Source organism: Rhamphochromis sp. 'chilingali', assembly GCF_963969265.1.
Source record: "Rhamphochromis sp. 'chilingali' genome assembly, chromosome: 20".
NCBI classification, from domain to species: Eukaryota; Metazoa; Chordata; class Actinopteri; order Cichliformes; family Cichlidae; genus Rhamphochromis; species Rhamphochromis sp. 'chilingali'.
Window position 1 is genome coordinate 28,188,872 of NC_137947.1, and position 25,707 is coordinate 28,214,578.

Consider the following 25,707-nt stretch of genomic DNA (forward strand, 5'->3'; position numbering starts at 1 on the left):
GACTATTAGTAATCAATTTATAGTAATCACCAAACTTTTGACTTGAACTCTGAACTTTATGGGGATCCAGAGCAAAGACAACAAGCTGGGTGTCACTTGAGAGATTGTAGGATCTTGTGAATAAAAGCATGCACCATAATTTCCATTTCAGGTTGAAACACTATATATTTATGTCAGTCAGAGATCCACAGATTATAAAAACAAGATCTAACAAGAATCAGCAGGTTTATCAAAATTGAATGCCTGATCACATCTAACACCCAGACTCCTGACTGCTGGGAGACTGAAAGAAGTGATAGTTCAAAATTCCGACCACCATGGGGACAAATCATCAGGGGGATAAATGAGAATGTTTTTTTGTGTATTTAGTAGGGATGGGTATCGAAAACCGGTTCTTGTTGAGAACCGGTTCCCACTGTTTCAATTCCTTGGAATCGTTTGCCACTTTTAAAAACGATTCCCTTATCGATTCCAGTCGCCCCGAATGACGTCATCACGTTGAGTAGCGTCTTTTACCCAGTAGGAAACACGGCGCCTGAGCGGCACAAACGCTCAAAAGTTTGGTTACACTTTATGAGAAAGGATGACAACAGGGCAACGTGCAATACTTGCAAAGTAGAGATTTCATCAAAGGGAGGAAACACTACGAATATGCAAAAGCATTTGCTCAAAAAACACGCGATTGCTTTCAACGAATGTCGTGTTTTTGATCCGCTCCGGACTAGCGAAGCTCAACCCAGCAGCAGCGGTAGCGTTTCCACGTCCTCTCCCGTTAATACTGCAGGTAACTAATCAATTAGCATTGCATATTATGTTAGCGCGATTTACCTTATTACAAAACCTGCTATTACTGTGCGTTGCATTTAGATAACCATGATGAGAGAGACAGAGTCTGGCTGGCTCAGATGCTGGCAGTTCTCGCTGCAGTCTACCGGTAGCGTCTCCTTTCAGGCCAGGATAGACGAATGTCACCGAGCAGTGACTAAGTTTGTGGTCAAAGGCTTGCACCCATTTGCCACAGCAGATGCCCCCGATTTCACTTTGGTAAGTGAATATGTTTAATTGTAGGCAGGACATTACTGGATATTCTTGTGTAATTGCTACAGAATAATTTATGTTAAACTTTGTTATTGCTACAGGAGAATATTTATTTTATTATTTTACATATACATTTTTTTTCCTGGGGACCCTGTGACACCCCATTGAAGAGCCGTAGGCTGTGAATCTCTTAAGATCTCACTGTTGGGTTTGTAAGGCCATGTTACTCCTAAATTTCTATCTTGTTCAAAGAGAAGATATAAAACAAAGTTCTAAGCTAATCGGCTTTAGTGTTCTCCTTTTTAAAAAAAAAGAATCGATAAGAGAATCGATAAGGAATCGAATCGTTAAACAGAATCGAAAATGGAATCGGAATCGGAATCGTTAAAATCTTTTAGACCCATCCCTAGTATTTAGTGACAATAATTCACTTCTTTATAACATTAATGTAGTCCTGAAAAACAGATTGGGCTACATTTGCATGAAATGTACAACAGGATATCATCTCTGGTATAAAATTGTCTTTATGGTTGGTCTAGGTGGAAGCAGATATAAACCAAAGAAGATGGGCCCCAGGACAGAACCCTGGGGCACGGCACAGGATAGAATGGGAGTATAGGACACAGACACAAAGATCCAATCCAGAGCTTTCGAGGTTAGCATAGAAAAGAAGAAAGGGATTTCCTAAACGATAATAAACACTGCATCTAGTTAAGTAGGTTAAATATTTACATACTGTACATGTGATAAATAAATGCAGATGGCACACTTGCAGCAGAGCTTATATGCATGATTACTTTCTTATAAATAATAAATAGTAATTAGAATTTCCTGCCCTGATTATGGCTTGTTTATGACTGAATTTGTTTTTCGTGCATGCGATGGACGCACGTGGAAACCAAAGAGGAAAAAGCAAACCAGGATTCACCATTGTTCACTTCTGCACTTCATCAAATCTAATGAAAGCCTGCAGGCCTGATAACATTGTACTGCTTCAGGGGAAATTATTCCACATCCTGCGTGAAAGCTACCTCTGCCTGGCTGTTAATATTCTCATATTTAGGCCTGCACAGACTGAGATGGTGGTTGGACCCCATGAGACCCCGCAGATGGGACAGCTTGTGCCATACTGTGTGCCGCCACATCCAGACGGTAAAATGTCACAAAAATGTCAGGGGAAACCCAGTTGGCTTCATAGCTGATACTCCTCAGTGATACACCATTGAACAACACCAAAGAAAAGGCCAAACTGCCCTACACTCAAGTACTGTCACAGACTGTATATTGGCACTGTTGCCATTAGTCAGGCATTGGTTCAATATCTTATTCTCCTGCTTTTCAGCTTGAGATTATAAAAAGCAGACTGGTGTATTTATTGGACAGATGTGTGGATTTATTGGGAACAACAAAGCCATAAGAACCAAACATTTAGTTATTAACTGTGACAGGGGCTCGCTCTTTCCAATCAGTCCACGGCTTTAAAGGGGTGTTAAATAATCTATGACCTTTATAGGACCAGTAGGAATTGCAACCAATTTGGCAGAACTTATCTCCTCCTCCAAGTCTCTGGCACAGAACCAACCTCGACCCCTCCTCTTCCCCTGAGCGACGGCGGCCTGCAACTGACAAAAGCTGTGTTCTCGGAAAAGGGTCAAATAAACTTTCTAATGAGAGCAAAAATCCAATGCAAATGTCTCCTTTGAAGAGGTAATCATGTCAGGATGAAAAATACTGGCAAACCTAGTTGTGTTTTTTTTATGCTTGCTACACGGAGTTTCTAAAAAGTACTGAATAAGCTAGATCCTAATTACAGCACAAGAAATTATGTATTTTACCTTTTTATCTTTACTCAGTTGTATATAGTATTTGTATTTGTATTCTATTTTTATCTTATTGTATATTTATTTTATTTTATTCTACTGTATATAGTATTTTATTTTATTCTATTCTGTACAGTTGTGTACTGTATTTATTCTTATTGTATTCTAATTTTTGCCTCATAACTTTTGCACTGTCCACTTCCTGCTGTGACAAAACAAATTTCCCACGTGTGGGACTAATAAAGGTTATCTTATCTTATCTTATCTTAAAAAAGAACATTTTCACTAGCAAACTCCAGTCAAAATGACAAAGTTTGAAATGGCACTGCTGATAACAACAAACAAAAACTTCTAATGTTTAATACATATTTTATTGTGTCTTTTTCCCTCCTGCAGATCGTTTTGGAGGTCTTCCACCAGCAACCACAATCTATTTTAATTTGTTCCAGCTCTTCCATTTCCTCTGGATCATTGCACTGATAGAAAACACTATGAATCAATTACACAGCCAAAACTCTGATTTTTGTTTGTTTGTTTATTTTGTGCATGCACACACGTTTCTGTTTACGTATACTAAAATAATACCTATCAGCCTATGATTATCATATAGCATGAATACAGTTGATAGCTAACTGTCACTATGACCAGACTAAACCATAAATCTTAACAAGAGGGAGTTTAAATAAAATAAATAATTTGTCTTAAGCCGCCTGCTTGTGTTTGTGCCAATCTACCCATCTCCTAATCGCAGACATGAAAACTTATTTTAAGAGGAAAACCTTCTATATAACCCCGATAAACACTTACATGGCTCATTTCATGCAGAAAAGTTGGAGCACTCATTGTACATCAGGGACATGAGACTCTGTGAGGCTTTATCCAGTTTTTCATATATATGATTTGTCCCCTTTTTCAAAGCACAAACACAATTTCAGCTCAGTAAAAATTATATTTTGGAAAAGTTTCATTGTAAATGTATTCAGAGACTCTGTAGTGCTGAGGTGTGCACAGGGAGGAACAGACTTCTGAAAATGCTGACGCAGACACGAAGGTTCACGTCCATATTAGGACTTAACAGTCATTTCATGTCCTTCACTCATCCACTATATCCTGTGAATCTGCAAATAAGCAAGCAATCTCCTGCGTCCTCTGTATACCAGCAAGCCCATGCTCAATTTAGGTAAATAAACGGTGACTTTAATGTGCTGCTAAAATGCTCATCTGCACACAGACAGTTTCATAACCAAGTTTAAAATTAAAATTGTATGATGATAGAGCCATTACACAACCTATCATTGTTAACACACTGATAGACTGTATATAAAGGATGGTTATGGTCACATTAGATTACCCATTGTAGTCTAAAAAAGACTTGATGAGCATCTTGATGGTTTGGGAGCAGATTTGTCAATCACATTGTTAGCATACCCTGGTTTATCTCCCTTTTTGATTCTAACTGTGTACATTGTTCACAAATTGAACATTTTGTTTTATTTATTAAGAACTAAAAATAGCAAATAAGATTCTAAACATCATCACAAACACATCAATCCTATAGCGCTTAGATTCATGTGATACCAAAACCAGCAATGTTATTGATACGTTCGATATTTGGATCCATCTGCGCACCTCTAACCACCCCTAACTTAACAATAACAATAACTAAAAAGAAGCCTTTAACCCCTCCAGTAGACATTAATCAGTCTGCTGAGGAAGTGTTACAGGATCATGAGTCTGCACAAACTCTATTTGGAGCACTTTTGTTTGGAGTTGGTATCTTCTCCCTGTGCTTGTGCAGGTTTTCCCTGTGAGCTCTGAGCTTCACTATGAAAAACATGCTACATTAGGTCCTGTCACTGTGCACTTGATTAAAACACTGACTTACAGCTGGATTATGTCCTCAGAAACTGTACAATACGGTTAAATGCAGTAAATGAGTTTCCCCGCAGGGATCAACAAATGATACCTTACTCTTACACACCGTAACCTGATGATGATGCTGAATTAAAAGTTAAGAGAATATAATGGTAACTCTTAACAGTTGTCAACATTTTATGCTAAACCATAAATGCAATCCTCAGTGCAACGCTAGAGGAAAAAGCCAAGCAAGCATTCAGGTAATTAGGATTCCTCCTTTGGGTGCAGTCTCGCTCCCATCCATCCAATACCCATTCAGATACTTCATTCTGGACCGCAGCGGTGGACCGAGACATTGAGATTACCATCCTTAGAACTCAATCTGCCTCAGTGCTCTGAGCTAATAGTCTAGCCTTAAAAATTACTTTTTAAAACTAGAGAAATCTGTGAGATAGTGAAGGAAATAAAGCAGTTATAGGGGCATATTCACTTGCTTTTGTGTTAGTTTGAACTCCCTAACATTGCTGATTAAGTTGTCTTACAAATATTACATTATATTTAAACTACACTGAGGTAATTTCAACACTCTGGACATGAATATGTAACAATAATCCGTTGTAAACGTTCTCAGCCAGCTGAACAACAAACACACATCTGGCCTGTAGCCTTTATATCCATTCAAACGGTGAACATTAGGATATAATACTTTTGTGTGCTGTGTGTTTGCAGTGTTAGGAGCTCACCCCAGCGGTATTTGTCGATTAGCATGCGAGCCAACTGGATTCTCCCTCATTATCTAACAAGCTAATTACAAGCTAATTATTTCAGGAGAGCGGGGTTAGCACATCAACTTTGCAAAGTTGTGAAATTGATAGAGACAACGCTGCAGTGAGGGCAATCATTATAATTGATGGTGTACTTGTTTGTGTAGTTGAGAAAGGTATCAAGTAGTACCTCAGGAAAACCGGTGCGTCTTTAATTAGAAGACAATCTATACTGCAAAGCAAATAGCTGTGTCTAACATTAACAAATCAAATAGTAAGTCAATTTCCCAGTAGAGCTTTAACCATATTTTTTTAACTGTATTACAAAGAGACAATGCTGAAGTTTAAAAATAACACACTTACTAGCACTAGGCATGCAAATGTTTATTACTTATCGGCAGATTCATTTACATAAAAATCAAAACTGCAATGTTTCAAGGGGAGCCGCATGTAAAATCAAATGCTCATGTTCTTCCTCTGCCCTGTAGACATATTTGTCTTTTTAGACTGTTTTAGTGTGAGTCAAACAGTTTGGGAGATACTGACTACAGAAATGTCTGCTGTTTCTTACTATAATGGAATTAAATGGCAGTTGCCATATGGTGTTTTAATGAAGACTTAAAACACTCAGAGGCGATGTCTCGTTCCAGAAATATTGGCCTGGTTAGGCAGGCCATGTCATTTTATAAAGGAACTATCTTGTTTTTGCTTTCTACATCTGCCAACCTAAACAAGCATGCAGCTAGCTAACAGTGCTGCTCAACACAGTAGGACACCCGTCACCCTGTCACAAGCATGAGCGTCATTAGAAGTAGCTGAAAACTATCTCCTGGAAAGTGAAATGGTTGGCGAGTGTAATTGAGTAGAAAGAAAATAGTTCCCACATAAAAATGTTTGTGATGTTATCACAGGGCAAAGACTTCCCATTAGTGCTCCAGTTATAATTTTGATTTTGTCACACAGTTTTAAAAGCAAAAAACAGACTTTTAGACCCTTAGGATTTGTATTTCTGTAACTGCTGATAAAAGCCGGGGTTTGGGCGAATCGATGGCCTCGCCAGCTTAACCTGGCTGTATGCATCATCAAATGAAAGCTCCTCCCTCAGCATCAGATACCCAATCACGATGGAGGAAGAGCGGGACACGCCAGCGTTACAGTGGACCAGCACCACACCGCCCTGTGGAAAGAGAATGTGACTGTAAGACCAAAAACAGACACAGTAAACATTAAGAAAAGTCAGGATTTCACATCTCGACTTCAATCACAACCTGTCCTCATGGTAAATTAAAATTACTAAAGAAAATATATAACACTCTAAACATAAAATTGGTCAGTTTCAAACAACCATTTAGCCATTTACAAGATCAGTTTGAGGCTTTAAGGCATTTAAAAACCATGAAAACTAGTACACAGTTATTCAAAACAATTATCTGTTCCTTAGCAAGTCTTAAAAGTAGAAACAACGTCAGGTGCTGGGTCTGTGACCGAGCATTTTCAGTTTATTTTGTATTTTTGATTTCTTATTCTTCTTAGTCTTATTCTAGTTTAGGTTTCCAGTCTACTCTTGTCTTCTGTGTCAATATGTCATGTGTTTCTTGTCCGCATGTCTCATGTTGTCAAGCCTGTGTTGTCATATCTAAGTCTCTCCATGTTTCCTGTTTTATTTTGAAAGTCTTGTGTTTCTTTGTTCAATGTGTTTAGTTTTACTCTATCCCTGTGACGTTGTTATGTTAATTTGTGTCAGCTGTTTCCTCATGTGTTTCCACTTCCCCTTAACACCTCCTGTGTGTATTTAGTGTGTGTGTTTTCATTCAGTGTTTGCTCCCATCACGTCACATCAAGTTCCATGTACTTCATGATTCTGCTCAGGTTGTGTCCTTGTGTTTTGTTTTGTTTTTTTTCCTCATCACAGTTTCTCGCACGTTCCTGGTCAGAATCATGTTCATATCTGTTGTCATAGTTATTATAGTTGAATTATAGTTACCACAGTTTAATTTCCCCAGTTTAGGTTTTACTTTAGTTTTCGCCCCTGTTCGCTTTTTGCTTTATTTTTGTACTCATGTTTAATCAGCCTGAATAAACGGCTCGTCTTTTATTTGAAACGCAGTTCCGTCTCCTTCCGTGTCTGCAATTGGGTCCCACTATTCACTCAAGACACAGTCAGCTCCTGCTGACAGCGGCAAACAATCTCATATGAACAACAAGACTTAGTATTTTAAACTGTATTCATTTAACAAAAATCAATGCAGATGCCAAAATGCAGGAGTGTGTGAAAAACTAAGACCATCTTTAGCACCATTTGTTTTCTCTAGGACTTTTTGTGGAACAATTTTGTTCTTTGTCCCGTCACAGCATTTCAATTGGGTTGAGGTGTACACTTTGGTTTTAAGCTTCCCCGGGAATTAAAAGGGTGAATAGCCGTCAGCTGCTGGTAATCAGATGCACCTGATGAACTGATGATCAGAAAGTGTGACCACCTCTATAAATGCACGTTTCATCTGCAGCATTCTCGTGTGTGTGTTAACATGATGCAAAGGAGGACAGACATCGGCAATGATGTTAAAGAAGCAACTGTTGCTGCCCATCAATCTGGGAAGGGCTTTAAGGCCATTTCCAAAGAATTTTACGTCCATTATTCCACAATGAACAAGATCATTCTTCTGCAAAGGATCTAATTATTTTTTATTATGTCCTGACATGTGAAACCTTAGAAATGAAAGATATGCTTTCTTAGACATGCTTTCTTTTTCACATGACCGTATGGCTGAGGTTTCTACTCCCCACTTCAGTAAAACAGAGTTAAGTAAAAGCATTACACTGAAGTACAAGGGTGACTCTAAGTTCACAAAGATCACTTTGTCTCTAAAGAAGAAATCTGTCAACTAAAACAAAATTTTAAAAAGAATTTGAATGGTATAAATAAAACTTTGATTCACAAAAGATTTTCATACGACGATTTCTCTTAATGTTAGCGCACAAAGTGAGCTTTTTATGTGGCCACATACCGGTCGTGAGTAAAGGTGAATAAATACGTTTTTATGCTATTTATTAAAGCTTAAAGATAAATTTCACTGTATTTTGTATTTTGTTATTTTCTGATTTCTTAATATTCCTGAAGGAGCATTAGACGGATGATGTAGAGCGAGTTGAGAGAGAGCAAATCTGCATCTGGGACTGTGTGAGAATGTGTCAAAAATTTGCACTGTGATACATATTAATGTTGATGTAATTATTTTACTGCCTAAAGTGCCTTGCTGGAAATATTTTTTAAAAGTCTAGCCACATCTTGCGTGCAGGCCCACGGCTCACTTCTGAAGCTCAGTGTATTGACACTTTTTTGTCTCTTTTATTCACAGCGAAATCTCCCGTCGCACAATGAAGTCTCTTTCCAGGCTGAAATTAAGTGGAACTGAACGTGTGAGTGCAGTTTTGATTTTTACTGTCCATCAGTACCCAGGAAGGAGAGGATATTTAAATGATCTTGCTGCAAGTGGCATGCTATCAGAGTGCTTTCTTTTCTTTTTTTTTTAAATATAACAATATCCAGCAGTTCCACTGGGAAAAATACAATTTATTGAAGTGCACACAGAACAATATCTGTATTGTGCTGTATAAGACCTCTCTTTTATAAGTTTCCATCTTTCAGAATGGTTGATCTGCCCTTATAATATCTGTGCTGGTGTCTTCAGTCAGCATTGTTACATATTAGGTCTTGTTTTCCTTCTTTACAAAAGAAAACTACAGAAAACTTCTGCAGACTGAAAATTGCCTGAGCTACATAATCCATCACAGCAAACACAGAGACTTAATTTGGTTTTGTCAGTGTTTCTTGTTTTGCTGTTATTTCATTGCGCTCCAGTTGAGTGTTTTCATATCAGCGCTCACATCACATTATGTTCTGCTTACGGTCAATACACACACACACACACACACACACACACACACACACACACACACACACACACACACACACACACACACACACACACAAGCAGAAAGAGATGCAAGTCCGTGCCAAATAATCCCTTCAAAAGTATTTCATACAACATGTAAAATCACTGAGGAGAAAATTGAGTTAAAGCACACAAAATGTTACTTTGCAGACTACATTAGATGACCCCAGCATAAGCTTTTAAAAGGTAATCAGGCCTGCTACCTCACCTTTGTGCTGAGTTGCAGATAACTGCCTCCTGTAGATGTGTGTAAATGCATCACAGTGAGGCAGCAGAATAGCTGTGTGCGCACACTGACATGTTAAATTAGCCAGCAGATATGAAAGAAGGCATTTTCAGGCTGCATGAATCTCCTCAGGGAAGGTAGATGCAGGAGTTTTTAAATAGATCAGATTTTCTTTTTTTTATGTTGGTGTTGTTTTTCATTTTCATTTAATCTGGCAAAACCATAAAAGCTGACAAGTTTGTCGTTTATATGTACCAATCAGCCACAACATTAAAACCACCTGCTTAATACTGTGCATCGTTCCCTCTGCCTGCCAAATCAGCTCTGACCTGTTAAGGCATGAACTCCACAGACGTCTGAAGCTGTCAGGCACTGAGACATTAGCAGCAGATCCTTTAATTCCTCTAGGTTGCAAGGTGGGGTTTGAGGCCTGGGAAATAGCAAAGCCAAGTCGACACCATGGGTGCTTTGTCATGTTCCTGAAATCATTTGTAATTTAGTTTTGCAGAACAGTTGCATTATCAAGCTCAGAGAGGCCACAAGAGTCGCAAAAGGGGTGTACATAGACACCAGTGTCCAGGCAGGCGGTAACACACACGGACTGATCGTCTACTTGATAATACAGAAGCTAAAATAATAAATCTTATTTATTACCTGATCTAATAATAAGAGGAAACTCGTTCAACAGCGGTGCAACTAAAACAGCAACAATGTGGATCCCCTTCATTTTAAGCCTGGACCGTGGAATCAGTGGCAGCCATTGATTCTCTGATCCGAAGGGTTCGGGCGCAGAAACAGGGGGTTAAGAGTTCTGAGATATTAAGTGGAGCCATACCATGTAGTGGTTTAAAAGCAATCAATAAAATCCTAAATTGGATTCTGTAGGAATGGGAAGCCAGGGTAATTCTGCGAGGACTGGAGTAATGTATTCGATGGGTTTGTGAAGAGCTTTGCTGCAGTGTTTTGTACTAACTATAGACGACCAACTGCTGCATCATTGAGGCACGTGCGAATGAACTGTGCTATTTTAATGAGCAGGAATTGATTGTGGGTAAGATGTCCTGTAACATGAAATTTAAAGTTCTTGTCAAAAAAATTTAACAGAGCATTTTCAATTCAGCATTTCTAAGCATACTAATTTTTTTTTTTAATTGTTCTTGGAAAACATCAGTTTTATTTTCACACAATTACAACAACAAAAAATACCAGGGTGAATATTATTACCCCCCTGATAAACTGACCTTTTTATTGAGCCATAGAACAAACCACTGCTGTGCAATGATGTGAACTTTGTAATGCTCAAAGCTTTTAAAATCAAGTTAAAACTTTCATTGTACTCGCAGTATAAAAACTTCAGCAAGGGTTTGAGTTGTCACTTGAGAAAGCACCTTGCCAAAAACAAAAGAAATCAGCTTAGACTTGAGAAAAAGAATTATTGATGCTCACAAAGGAGGAGATGGATATACAAAGTTATCACAGCATTTCCAAGTGCCAAAAACAGGAGTGAGAAGTATCATCACGAAATTCAAAGACAGCCACAAAGTACAGAACAAGCCTGACAGAGGTAGGAAGCAAAATATTTCAAAGACTCTAGAATGAAAACTGGTGAAAGATGTGTCTAAAGACCCCAGAACAACTGCCAAGACTAGTGAATGACTTAGGCAAATCAGAGATTGTAGTCACAGAGAAGACAATCACTAGAACACTTCACAGGAATAGACTGCAAGGCAGCAGACCAACAAAACTCCACTTCTGCACTTCAAGCCAGACTGAAATATGTTAACGATAACCCGGAGAAAGATTATGCTCACTGGAAGCGCGCCCTTTAGTCCGATGAGACGAAACTAGAGCTCTTATGTTTGGAGAAAGAAGGAAGAGGCTTAAGACCCTAGTAACACTGTCCCCACAGTGAAATATGGTGGTGGAAGTATTATGCTGTGGGGATGCTTCAGTGCATCCGGAACTGGGAATCTCATCAAGATGGAAGAAAACATAAAGAAAGAAGAAGATGTGGAGATTTGTAAAGGAAGCTTCAAGCAGTCTGCAGAAAAATTGGGTCTGGTTCATCAGCCTTCATCTTCCAAGTTGTTTTTTCACAATTTAGGAATAATTTAATCAGAAATCAACATTATCTACCCAAAACATGCACCTGGTGAACTCCAAGGTGAATCCTACTGACAAAGTCCTGACTTGTATCCCACTGAAAATAGTTGAGGTAAACTGAAGACCAATGTCCATGCCAGAAGACCATCAAATCTGAAGAAGCTTGAGATATTGGCCAAAGAAAAATGGGTAGGGAAAGCTGAGGATGTGCAACACTCGTTGAAGCAAAAAAGGATACACAATTGACTATTAACATCATCATTAGAAACCATTTTGTTTGTGTGAGGAAGTAAAATAATGTAAGCTGTCAAAATAAAAGTAGCATGTTTGGGAAAAGCTGGTTTAAATATTGCTTGCTTTTTTTAGTCTCTGGGAAGAAAATTAGCCCAACGTCATTTATTCCATGGCCCAGTTCTGATGCTCTTGTGTTCACTGCAGGCATCGTTGGTGATGGACAACGAGAAGCATGGGTGGGCACTGTGACCACTCTGCGGATACACAGGTATCTGTGATCCTGTTGACATTCACCAGCCCTCCCGCCTTGGCCCACTTATGGTAAAGAAAATAAAGAATTAAGGGGCAAGGGGAGTAGGGGTAATATTCCCAGAATAACTCAGATTTTAGATCTAGATTAAAGTTATAAATTCACATGAAAGAAAATGCACATACGTATTGATAAAAAACAACAGCTTTCTTAAGTTTTCTTAAAAGGGATTTTTGGTTAGATGTCTGATATAAAGTTTGTGGATAATAAAGGCTGCAGACATTTAAAGTTATTAAAAGCGTGACATTAAATGCATTAATGTCACGCCTTTTAGCCTAACATCAGTCTTTCATGTCTTGCGATTGCATTTTATGCTTCAAAAAGATATTGGAGAAATTTGTGGAGTTCATCTTGCTGAACACAAAGTGTAAGTGTCAAAAACTTTACATCCCATAGGGCTTATTTCTGTAATAATCATAAGTTTATGGATAGTCAGTTGAGCCAAAGCAATGCCAGGGTTGGCCTGCAAAGAACATCATCTCTGCAGAACTCTGCCGCCATAACTGCCATCCCCGTATAGAAGTGGATGACTTTATTCTAACTGTGTGTACGTACCTGTTCCCGAGTCTGATCTATGAAGGACCTGCACTCCTCGAAGTAGGAAGTGATCTCGGTTTCTGGGAGGTCCAGGATCTGGAGCGTCTTATAGACCATCTTATCTGGGAACAGGTTATCGACTCCATATGCAACATTTAGCACATGAGATACCTGACAGAGGGGACATGGGGAAGAGGGAGTGGGTGCAGAGACATGAAACTCCTTGAGCAAATGACCCCTGAGCATTGACTTGCTTTAAAAGCTCTTTTTGCCTTGACGGAAGAGTAAGAGAGATATTCTGTCAGCCATATTGATGACATGACACAAGCTGAATGTGACTGAGAGAGGGCAGAGGCACAGGGAGAAAGAAGGAAAGGGGAGAGAGATGGAGAGGAAAGGGTGAGGAAAGCAAGAGGGAGCGAGTGTAGGCAGGGAAGAAGACAGATGGCTCCAATTCATTTTGCAGTATCTGTCTACTCTCACTTAAATTTAGCTTACCTCAGAGGGCTAAATTCTCTCCTCCGTTACATCTCAGCGTCGCACTAATGTGCTCTGCTTTTAGACTACTTGTATCATCTAACATCCTCTTCCGCGTTAAGAGACAAGTTAGGCGTTACACTATATTTTTTATTATTGACAACAAATCCCATTAAAGGCCAAAATCAACAGTGAAATGATCCTTCTCGGAAGTATTGTGTGTGTATCAAAGTCTGATAAATCTCATTCCAGTATGCCAGAGAGCTATATTATTGCCTAAAAAGTATTAAAAACATATCAAACACACACAGTGTGGTTTATTTTCTGTCCTGCTGCTACAGTAAATACTTTCACACTTAATATATATAAATCTGTAGCTGTAAATAGTCCCAACAGATGTACTTATTCCTCCTATTCAAGTAATGTTGGCTAAAAGTGAAAGTGAGCCTCGTTTTAGAGAAGTTTTGAGTCTTGCCACACAAGGTAAAAAGAAACATTTTTACCTTGTTAATTGATTGAGCTTTTAAAATATCCCTGTATGTTCCGATTAGATAACAATAATTTTTTCATTATTACAGATATTCCTTGGTGGATAAAATGCACTTTTGACAAACCACAGTTAATGTAGTTGCTGCCTACAGTGGATTTTCAAAATAAAGAAAATGACATACGGCACAATGATGATAAATAATAGAATTATGTCTGCATGCTAAATGTCTGGCTTTTGACATCCACGTGGGAGTTTTTTGTAGATGGAAAAGTGAATAGGAAGGCAAACGCAGTTAGACTTCAAGCAGTAGAAAATGTGCCTGCAATAAGCCAGACAACCAGAGAGTTGATCACTATCAAAACCATGACTACAGGAAACCAACCAAGCACCAGATGTCTACTGGGTGCTGTTTTCTTTGGCTAAACCTGCCTGGAGCAACTAGGCCTTTAAAAACACATTACATCAAAATATGACATTTTTAGAGTGTGTCTTTAGTTTTATTGATATTTGATCAACCCAGCATCTAGTACAGACAGACAAACTATTGAAGGATGGCAATAGTTTGACAAAACACGCTTCTGTCATTTATATACATCAACGTGTGACTTGGGGTTCTAACTGGGTAATGGATGGTTTGCAAAGCTGCCTCCTGGCTAAAAGTAGGAATCTGTAGGTTGTTTCATGATTGTCCATAGGAGTTCTAAAAATAAGACTACTCTTCACCTTTCACTTTTTAACCAAATCTGCTATCCAGTATATTCTTGCTGGGTTGGGAAATGGACGTTCTACTCTCTGTAGCATCATATCTATAATATGTCCGTTTTACAGTGAGTAGATCTGACATTCTGCCAGTCTCAATGTGAGATTTACCAACAAAATACTCCACTGCAGTGTTTAAAGGCATTGTTCTACTGGTAAGAGCAGGTTTTTATAAAGTGCCTTTGGGCAGGCTGTCAAATCTCCTGAGTTTAATAGCTATCTAAGAAAACCTGAATTTAGACAGCCAAGGTTTCATCCTAGAAACAGGAAGTGAAGGTATTCGTAATCTCTCCAATTCATCATCCTGAGAGTGCACAGGCAGCAATATGCCCATGCCTGGGAGCAGCCACTGCAGAGAAGGACTAGTCACATTTCACTGATGTGGAGGAGCAGCGCTGAGACTTACTGTAATCATTTACTCCCTCTACTGTGCTAAACTGTCACTGCATGAGTCATGAAGCTCCTCTGGCTATTCGCTGGCTGCTGCTGACCCGCAGGAAAGCTCAGCTACATAGCTGCCTCTAATCTCATGTCACTACACATGCTATCACAACAAAGCAAGGGCATGCCCGCCCTATTGATCCCTCTGCACTGACCTTATATCTCTGCAGGGTGTCAATGTCGTGGGCTGCATCCTGAGAGCCTGAAAAGACAGAAACAACTCGATAAGAAGGCAGACAGATGGGGCATACATCTGCCTACCAAGTGTGTTTAAATAAAGCTTCCTGTAGCATGATGATAATTCCTCAGCCGTAAAACTGCTTAAACCAATTTAATAATAGAAATATTTTCAGCACACTGTGTTTATTTACACCTCTGAGAAGTAAAATGTACCATTTGGTCATATTTCTTTACTGGGGTGCTGCTTTTTTGAGTAAAACTTGAATTTTCACAACTAAAAGCAATGCCAGACACTGTGACTGAATGATCTAAAGAAGTGACTTTGGGTTGTGGGGAAACAAGGCAAGGTATTTCCTGGCATTTAATAGATTACAGATGATCAAACAGACCAGGAAACAGCAACTATCTCATGAAAAGGACACCTTTGACCCTATCGATATGAGGATGTTTTAAAGCGGTGCCAAGTTTTGCAGGGAAAGCAAAAGCTGAAGGATATCAGCAACAATATCACTTCGTAAGAAAACATGCAGACACAAAACCCTTTTTGAACAGCCGCAGTACCAAGCGGGGAAGATATCAGTCAGCAAAAACCAAGAGCAAAACGGCTTAAAGCTACAGAAAAAATCTGGGATAGGAATCAGATGATTTGTGTATGTAGTCACACTCGACTAGGCTTAAAAACTGCTGAAATACAGTAGCTATTCAGAGTTATCTGTCACTGCAGAGAAGGAAGTTCATGATTCTTTTTGCGAGAAGAGACAATTTCATGACAATAAACCTTCATCAGCAAAATTTGAAAAGAAATAATGCAGCATAGAGTGTAGGTGGAAAACTGCATTATTATCATTACTATCATTATTATTATTATTATATACATATACATAAATTAGCAGATATATATATTCCCTATCACTCTCCCACTCACAAACCCTTTTAATTGTTACTTTATTATAGCTGCTGCTCACTTGTCCCCACCTAAATCACCTTACTGTATCTAAAATAAATGGAACTGATCATGCTCATCAACTGAACACAGAGAGGGACTGAGAACAAGTCAGGGTGGATCACGGGACATTTGAATATTTAGTGAGAAACAGAACACCGGTCAAGAAATCACTGGCTGCGTATATTTAAGCTTATAAGCAGCGCTGTGGAGTCATCCATATGGAGTTACATGCAAAATAACACAGTGAGCAAGGCTGATAATTGAAAAGCATTGAAACCCATTTTGCTAATTGGGAAACCAAATATTTAGATACTTTACATAAGTAAATGGAATACTACAAAAGTTTTGGCAATCACATACAATGTATGTACTGTGACTGTTTTCATTACTTTATTTGTATATCATGGTAATGGATTCATTAATGTGTATATTACTTTAATGTTGCAGTAGGAGAAGATTTTAATTACTATGTATGTATATTAATTACTGTATATTGCCTGAAACTTTCAACTATAATAACAGAGAATTGTATAGCAGAAGATTTATAGTTTAAAATGAGCAAAATAGTAATTATTTAAAGCTTGAAAATAATGGTATGAAGAACAAAAACAGTATTTGCATCCAAAAACTGTTAAGTAGAATGACCTGGAAATACAAGTACTGTAAAGTACTTGAGTAAATGTAGTCAGTTTACACGTCACTAGTGGCCCTATCTTTACCAGTGGTGATAGCACATGCATGTATGTGACATGTGGGCTACTTTGTGTTTGTGGTGGTGTTGCTTCTTTGTTCCTTTGCGTATGCCACAGGAAATACACACATTCATTTAAAGAATATTTTTGTAGTGCCATTTCTGAGTTTTGTAAATTGTCATGCATACATTTTTCATCATGGTCAGAGGAACTGTAGGAGAAGGGACAGGTAGATTGTTCACAGAGCTGGAGGAAAGGGTAGTGATCAAGGCAGTGGCTTTACCCTTTCCAGGACAAGTCATTCTTTTAACCAGTGAACATTCCACTGACGTGCATAGGAAGGATGTGAGAATAACTGAAAGCAAATTACTCCAGGGTGAACTAAGACCAAAGCAAGAAAGAAATCACAACTAGCTTTCTAAAGCAAACCAAATCAGACAATCAGCATATGAGGGAAGCCTTTATGAGGAACACTTACAAAACCTGCTGAAGTGAAGGCAGTGAAAGAATTCTGTCCCTACTAAACTGGCTCATTCCTCAGGGTCTGGTTTTGAAAGGGAGCAAACCCCCTGGGCCAGCCTCTTCCTATGGAGCTCTGAAGTTGATTCAAAAAGGACCAAAATCAGAGAGAATAAATTAAAATATCTCCACACAAATGACAGCAAGTGGAAAATATGGTGTTAATCACACAGGGGTGATTTTAATAAAGATAATCTTTAATTAAAAAAAGATATTCCGCCGCCCTTGGCATTCTAGAGCTCCAGGCGGTGCCCTGTCCCTGCCTCTCTGCCAGTGGCAGGGACCAACACACTACTTACCCCGACTGATTTATTATCATTACTTGTAGCCGTGATGGAGGTGGTAAGAATGATTACTTTGGCATTTTTTCCACCACCTTCCCACCTCTTCTGATGCAACCCCCTGGTCAGACATTGTGGGACACAAGCAGGTATAGATATAATGATTCAGTCTTGTTTGTTTTGTATTTGTTTTGTGTCTCTGCAATATCCTTGACCATGCTTATTGTTTTGCAGGCAATAAAGTAAAAAACAAAAAGGCAACAGCACTCCAGTTTCAACTGAGAAAGGAAATCACGCAGGGAGACAGTTAAAATGGAGCAATGATCTCTTTCCATTTGTCAAATAACTCCTCATGAAGACAGCAGTGGAAGTCTTGAGTAGCAGGAGCTGGGTAATTATGTGAGGGAGACATATGGGCAGGAAGCAGAATATGATGGAAGCACTTGCTCCAGACTTTCCAGGGTGGATTCTCAGCTTACTGTCTTCAAAGTAGCAACATTTGCACTCTTTGCATTAGCCAATCCACTTTTACGTAATGCCAAACTCATGGTGCTGAGATGCACATCTAAAGCCAAAGGATTGAGCGTGTGTTTGGAAATAAGCCTGCTCCGGCCCATATGTCTCATCAGTATAGAAGGAGACGATTTACACTGACACATCTGTGAAAGGATGCCAGGATTTTTAGAGCACTTTTTAAATAAGAGTCTGACAGGGGACCTTGTTCAGCGAGTCTGCTAAAGAAGAGTAGACAGATGTCCATCATATTTTTAGTGGTGTGTGGCAGATGTTATTAAAAAATCAATAGACTCAATGTGCTGGTGTTATTAAAGCAGAGGTAGACATGTTTTTAACTTATAATAAATTATTATTATTGCACAGTATAATAGCCAACTGAATATTAATGTGGTCAACAATTAGACTGGCTCTCACCGAGAAGAGGAAAGCACTTTTATTTCCTGTAGTTTTCCCCACGTAGCTGACATGGTGGAAAGTGGAAACAAAGTAACGGTGGATACAATCCGCCAAAAGAAAACGAGCTCTGTTGTTAAAAGGGAAGGCATAAGGTGAAGTGGTAGAGTCACAGAAACCAAAAGTAAAATAAAAGTGAGTATCAAATTAATGGAGAGAGCTCCCCAACATGAGAGGGTTCAAAAACAGCGTTTAGTTGTTACTGTTTCTGTTGTAACAATTACTGCACAGGGGATGAAGACACATTAAAGTTAGGCCCCAGTCATATAGCCTTAGAGGTAAGTTGAAAACCGCCAGTTGCGAGGTTAAAATGTGTAATGCACGATTATCTGCCAGCTGGTTTTTGGCCACTACTGCAAAATCAATCGCTAAAGCCTCATTTATGCAGACCTAGAGAGTTGTCTGTGAACCCAAAGCAACACAACATGCCACTGGCTAAAGAAACTCGAGAACAGATGAGAACCAAAGTGATCTATCAGTCTGGAACGGGTGACAAAGCCATCAAGGAGAAAACTGATGGTGAACCTTCCCAGGAGAAGTCGGCCTATGAAGATTACAACAAGAACGCACCCACAACTCATCCAGGAGGTCACAAAAGAGCCCAGACCTGCAATAAATGAAATCATCATTGAAAAAATGTATTTTGTATTTACTCGGGTTATCAGTGTCTAATATTAAAATTTGTTTAATGGCCTGAAACATTCTAGTGTGACAAATATGACAAAAAACAAGGAAGTCAGGAAGGAGAGAAATACTTTCTTTCATCACTGTACATTTCCCCCGTAGCAACTGAGGGTGCCAGAGCGTCACCAACTGGTCTCCAGGCCTGTGTGACTGAGGTTTTGCCACTTTCATTTTTTAGTTGGCAGACTTTGCCCCAAAACCTTTAAATTAAGTCGATACTTCTTCTATTGATTTTCACTGCATTTCCATTTAGTTATTTTTGTATATCATTATTACATGTTTCTGCTTATCAGTGAAAATTGTATCTGTGTTATTAATTGGTGAGGGAGAATCCTCCCTTAAAGCGACATGTACCATGAAAAAAACTGCAGATCATCCCAATGAATACCCCGCACACACACAGAGAATAACTTCTCTGCTCTTGCCTGCAGATGTTGTTGTAGATGCATTTGAATCAATAATGGGAAAAAAGAGTCCATTTTTATTCTAAAAATAATGAGATTTGGAAAAAATGTGTCTTAATCGATTGCTATTTTTTATATTTTTATCTCCATCCTGTCTCTTAAAAACTAGAAGAGGAACAATCTTTGCCTCCATAGATCAGATGCACTACACACGGTCATTTTTAGGTCTCCAGATAAAGGAAGGGAATTTCTCCTACAGTATGTGTGTGAGGGATTTTTCTTGAAGACTTTTTTGGGCGTTTCTTTTCAAAAGATGTTCAAGGCCACGGTCAAAGGAAAATAATGTTAGTTTAAGCCAGTGGCTGTAATACTACTACTACTAATAAAAATGAGAATAATAAATTGCATTTATTGAATTATTTAAAGTAAAATGTTCTGTTTCAAGATTCCAAAGTTGCTCATATGAGATACTTCCTATGTTTTATTACCTTCAGTCAAACACAAATCAGTTCAACATTGCATTTGCTTGAAAGATCAAAAATATTAAGCACCAGCACATAGCTAGACTGGAAACAGGGGGATGCCGTCAGCCTTTCTACACGTTAAAAATAGAAGCTCAACAAATTTTCTACAGCACTAGAGACATTTGGGTTAAATGAAAAACACGCAAACCTGTAGGTTGGAACGCTTTGAAAGACTTTTAGTAGGTAGTTTATTTTAATTTTAGAATGTTGCCAGGCATACTATTATACTATGACTCTTCTTTGGCTATAGCTTCATATTAAATGCATCTAAAAGGGGGAACGAATGTCATTTCCATGACCTGACACTCTGCAAGAAATATAAAATCGTAAAACGTTTTTTTTGTTTACTTTTTTAACTGATATTGTGGAGATATAGGAGCTGGTTTAAATTGGATGATATCTATGTGTATGTCAAAATATAATAACTGTCAGTGGATTGTAGCCAGAGGACAGCAACACATTATAAATATTAGCAATATCACAGCATCACGCCAAAGACAACTGAGGGAGTCTGCACAAAGCCTTCAGAGAGGAACTCGCCTCCAGCCTGACAGAGCTGTACTGTACTCTATTTACAGAATATACAATGAAAATCTGTCACAAGAGCACTGAAAAAAACAGAGATACTCTCACAGGCAGTTACAAAAATATCAGAGAACTATTAACACATGCCCTATCATCCTGTACAGTGTGATAACAGGTTGATGTGACCACTGAGGTACTTTGGGGAATGAAAACAGGTTTTAATGTTTGAAGCGCATGGATCACTGTATGGAAGAGAGTCACCTCTGTTGAGCCAGACAGATGTAATATTTTATTGATCCCTGCTGAGAAACTCTCTCGTCGATTGTTTCTCGCAGTGAGGTCAAAGCGCAGCGTTAGTTACAGATGTGAACAGCACCTCAGAGCAGGGTGGGAATTCAATGTCAAGCTCAAGGACGCTTCAGGATGGATGCATGCTGACATGTGGAAAGCTGCATCCTCCAGCTAAACGGGCAAGTCAACATTTATCTTTGGACAAATTGAAAATTAACAACAATGATTTATCCATTATTAGGAATTAATAATGTTAAGTCATTGCCACAGTAACTGGATCTGCACAGAGACATTATAAGAGTCCTGAATTTAAATCTGTGGGAAGGTTCAGCAACAGTAAAGATGGTGGTAGAGGTAAAATGTCCATGTGGAAAAAAAAGCTTTTTAAAATCTTGTTTTGGGGCAAAATCACATCAACTTCTTATTTCTGTCCATGTTATACCATTTACTGTATATTGAATCCTGCTATGAAAAGCCTGTGTGCTGTCCAGTTGTATCACTGTGTGAAAAGCATGGCTAATATTCCAGTAAATGTACCATTAGAGAGTGGGTGACATGCATCCTGCATGCTCTGTCCAGGCAGCTTCTTCATGTAAAGTACACAGAGTACTTCCGGAAGTGCATATGCTTCTGAAGTGGACTATTTTCTCCCAAGTGTTAGACGTGACAAAGGAGAAGCGTGGAAAATATCTGCCGCTTATTCTCCTCAAATTGTTTGTTCACGTGTGAAAACTGAGGGACGCTGCATGCTCATACAATAACTTGTCAGTTACAACAGAGCCATGTGACTCAGAGTTATTCAACCCCGCTGCCCTAAAGAACGCTTTATATATATATAAATGTTTGCACAGCTGAAGGCCCTTACTATGCGCCTGTGATGGTTTTACTTTAACTATGTTGTTTTACACAGGTTAGCCTCACAGCAAGGAGGTCCTGGTTTGAATCCACCATCTGACCAGGGCCATTCTGTCTTGATTTTTTTTAAGGCTTTAGCTTTGATAAGGCCAGTGAAGACAGACAGGAAAGTGGAGGGAAGAGAGAGGGGAAGACATGCGGCAAAGGGCCGCAGGTTGGACTCGAACCCGGGTCATCCGCTCTCAGCCTTGTGGCATATGGTCGCCTGCTCGTTCCAGCGATCTCAACCGGCGCACCACACTAGACTCTTTTAAGACTCAGAAGCCAATAGGTGAAATCGACTGAGAAAACTGAGCAATTATGCTTGACAGGATATTGACTTACAAATCACAAGATAGCCACATACCCTGTTTTATCACTAATTTTACGCTAAACTGGATGACAATTTAGAAAATGACCATCATGCTCTGTTAAATGAGTCTTGAACCTAGCGACTGAGACCACAAACCCATCAGGAAAGGGTTTACTGAGCTTACAGAAAAAGTGAGAAGTAGGGCTGTTTTTCCATAGACTTCTAGACAACTTGAATTATTTTTGCCCCCTGCCAGCCATGAGAAAGAATACAGGTTTACAACACTTCTGCAGCTACTTTACTTGTTAGACCCAGATACTGTGTCAATTTCTGTTGAACCTATGCATATTCCCAGATTCACTGTTTTCTGTTGAGGGTTCCTAAAATAGATTTGCATGCTTTAATATTCAAAATGCAAAACTGCTGACACTCTATGTGTAATCAGCAGACAGCGATGAGAGATTTCTGTGTTATGTTTTGTGAAAATATTGGTGCATATCAGACAATCTATATGCAGATATATACGTGTGATAGGCCAATAGGTCAACTGCTAATAATGCCCAACAGATATATCGATCTGGTTCTAGAATAGTGCAATCATGTGGTGGGATTAGCACTGAAAAAAAAAAAGCATTTGTAAGAATGGTGCTACAGAGATTACCCAGCAGGAGGAACGGTCTGATGACACCAACTTGGAGGTCCAGGCTGTTATCTTCTACAAATCCACACCCATTCCCATCCTCCAGCTCTTCAACCAGCTCCACATCTCCCTCTCCTCCATCACTCCTCCTCTCCAGTAGCTTTTTGCCTGTCACTGTGGTAACACGCGTGCACTGTTTCTTCAGTCGGTCTTTCGCGAAGCCGTGGATCTCCTGAGCCAGTGAATGCATCTCAACAAAGTTTACAAGACTGGCCTGAAACATGCAAACGTATATTTAGCTGAAGCATTAAGTTTGTAATTGATTTGTTAAGTATTGGTAATGTATAGTTACACAAACTGGGCTAAAACTGTGTATGCCACAAGAAATGTTAAACTGAAAAGGGAAGGCACTGATGTCTGTAACAAGTGAAGCTGATGTCTGAATGTAAACACATCACACGTTAGTTTCTCTACTTTTGTACTAACCTGGTTTAAATGGACTGGATTCAATCAAATTTCCGCAAAAGATTAGACCGCTGTTGCCTTAAAAGGGCTTTATGCCATCGCTGCAGTAGAATCTCACATTATCACAGCTTTATTTTTTTTAATACAAGATAAAAAAAAAATTTAAAAAACGAAACAATCTGTGAGAAAGTGTAAGCTCCTGCGACTGACAGCTGAATCGGAAGCTACGTCACAATGTGATACGTTAAAATGCTCAAAATAAAATAGTAAATTTGTTAGATTTTTAAAGGCCCGGTTTGACTGCTAGAAAATTATACTTCTACTTAATATTTTTTTTTATCTCTGTTTATTGCATTTATTTTGATTTTGAACTATTTTTCATCTTTTTTTTTTTTGCCCTGTCATATTCTATTTGGTTTTATTGAGTCATATACTCTTCTACTTATTTTTTAATAGCTGCAATGAGCAGAGGTAGTGATAGTGAAACCTGCTATGACATATGATTAGGAGATGATGGCACAAACAGAAAGGACAGGAGGTTGAGCTGGAGGTGGCAGAGTTGAAGATGCTAAGATTTTCATTGGGTGTGACCAGGATGATCAGGATTTTATTTTATTTTTTTAAACGAGTACATCTCAGGGACAGCTCTGGTTGAAGGGTTTGGAGACAAAGTTAGAAAGGCAAGGATGAGATGGTTTTGATATGTACAGAGGAGGAGGAGTGGATATAATGGAAAAAGGATGTTGAAGATAAGATAAGAAGAAAAGGAAGAGCCCAGGGAAGGGAACATACAGACGGTTGATGTGACAGACCCCTATTCTACTTATTTAAACTACTTTGTTATGAGCTGTTAATGTTTAGGTGGTGTACCAAATGAATTTGCCAACTTCTGTTATAAAAACAAATCTTAGCATCATCTGGAAGTATACGCTAAGTCTTTAAAATAAAAAAATTAACGAGGGTCCGTGAACGCAGCATTAGCCAGCCTCGTTGTGAAAACCAGGACAACTCCTCATCCAGGGAACGAAAAAAAAAAAAAGAAAAACAGGCAGGGAGACGGTGGGGTGGAGTACAGGAAGCTGGTTGAACATGGGCGAAATTTAATCTAATAACGACATAAATCATAGTTTCCATTTCTTCCCTATTTTTACGGAACAAGACTGCGGAGATTTGTGGAATTTTTACTGGATTGCTTTGGAGATTTAGGCGAACAGCGAGGAGAAGATGTCTCGGGGAGTGATCCAGCCCAGCCAGCAGAAACTGGCAGAAAAACTCACCATCCTCAACGACAGAGGCATCGGGATGCTGACCCGTGTTTACAATATTAAAAAGGTTCGCACACACACGCAAGGCTGTGCCCCCCATTGATCGCATACAAGTCTTTGAACAGATTATTTATTTATTTTTTACGGACATCCCAAATTAACATCAGGGAGATATATGGGATTAGCTAGCACTGATTGCTACTCTCACGGCATGAGCAGTTAGAAGACTTTTAGGTCTCATTTTAGACATTAGGCATTATTATTATTTTACTAACTGCGTGTTTATATGCGTCAAACGACACTTACGTTATCCCTTTGGTATCCCTGGAAGCAGGTTGTGGGCACAGCTAGCCACTAGCTGTCGCGTTAGCTTGCGGTAAAGCTGGCCATTGGATTTACGACGTGAACTGATTTTCGGTTAGATTAATCAAAATGGGAGTTGATTGTAATGGGTAGCGCGATAAACAAAAAGAACCGAAACAGCCAAACAAGCCCCTTAAATCCCTGGGCCTGCGTTAGTGGTGGAAGCTAGCTGCCGTCGTTGGCCGCTATAATGGCGGCGGCTGCTAGTTAAGCTAACTGCTAATGAAGCTAGGAGTCGGGCGTCGTCTCCCCTCCACCAAGAGCTAAAACGCCAAACTCCAGCTGCAGGCAGCCTGTTAGTTCACCCCAGTCACTGACATATACATAACCGAACTCGATGCTTTTTTCAGACCTAGCTGGCAGGTACCTAGTTTAGCTGGGTACACTAATTGTGGAAAAAAATGAAGCGAAAGTAACGAGTAAAGTCGGTTAATTGGACGTTCGATTGTTATTTTCAACTGATTACCGAACAAATATTTACGATACAACCAGAATCTAATTTTTTATATATATGCTGGCCAATGATAAACGAATGGTTTCATTTGCACCCTAGCTGTATCCAGCAGGCGTTTTGCTTGACTGCATAAATGCTATGCAGTTTGACATCTGTCCAATAAGCTTTTCATGGGTTAATGTTAATCTTTAAAGGCACGTAATGCAAAATTATGTATTTAAAATGAGCTAAAAAAACACAAAGGTAAATAAAGCTATCAAGAGATCATTTAGAAACCATCAGCATGACT

The 25,707-nt window shown here is 39.1% G+C and overlaps 3 protein-coding genes across 11 annotated transcripts in view; 2 read left to right on the top strand and 1 right to left on the bottom strand.

Annotated features, from left to right (window-relative positions):
• Positions 1-375: 375 nt before the first annotated feature.
• LOC308388845 (uncharacterized protein) lies at positions 376-12,851 on the top strand (the record flags this gene model as incomplete). 7 transcript variants are annotated; one of them, XR_013970177.1, is made up of 4 exons in its annotated part: positions 376-784; positions 868-1,044; positions 2,102-2,190; positions 3,255-3,378. XR_013970177.1 is itself a non-coding variant. In XM_080869798.1 (4 exons), the coding sequence occupies 3 exons, from the start codon at positions 874-876 to the stop codon at positions 3,295-3,297; spliced, it is 330 nt and encodes a 109-aa protein (XP_080725924.1). In that variant the 3' UTR covers positions 3,298-3,378. The 7 variants fall into 7 exon arrangements, 2 of the variants coding, with proteins under 2 accessions (XP_080725924.1, XP_080725923.1); XM_080869798.1 differs by lacking the exon at positions 2,102-2,190 and adding an exon at positions 1,578-1,693; XM_080869797.1 differs by lacking the exons at positions 376-784; positions 2,102-2,190; positions 3,255-3,378 and adding exons at positions 1,578-1,693; positions 8,836-8,896; positions 12,200-12,851 and having other exon boundaries at positions 874-1,044.
• On the bottom strand, positions 3,688-25,238 carry LOC308388843 (dual specificity protein phosphatase 19-like). 2 transcript variants are annotated; one of them, XM_080869793.1, is made up of 5 exons: positions 24,908-25,238; positions 22,893-23,145; positions 15,165-15,211; positions 12,861-13,013; positions 3,688-6,656 (listed from the first exon to the last, which is right to left on the bottom strand). In XM_080869793.1, the coding sequence occupies exons 2-5, from the start codon at positions 23,119-23,121 to the stop codon at positions 6,474-6,476; spliced, it is 612 nt and encodes a 203-aa protein (XP_080725919.1). In that variant the 5' UTR covers positions 23,122-23,145; positions 24,908-25,238; the 3' UTR covers positions 3,688-6,473. The 2 variants fall into 2 exon arrangements, with proteins under 2 accessions (XP_080725919.1, XP_080725920.1); XM_080869794.1 differs by lacking the exon at positions 24,908-25,238 and adding an exon at positions 23,358-24,178.
• nckap1 (NCK-associated protein 1) overlaps positions 24,377-25,707 on the top strand; it is a 37,969-nt gene continuing 36,638 nt past the window's right edge. Inside the window, exon 1 of one of the 2 annotated variants that reach the window (XM_080869791.1) lies at positions 24,377-24,668. In XM_080869791.1, the coding sequence (XP_080725917.1) occupies positions 24,561-24,668 (108 nt within the window). In that variant the 5' untranslated portion in view covers positions 24,377-24,560. The remainder of the gene's footprint in view (positions 24,669-25,707) is intronic. The other variant, XM_080869792.1, reaches the window with a different exon arrangement.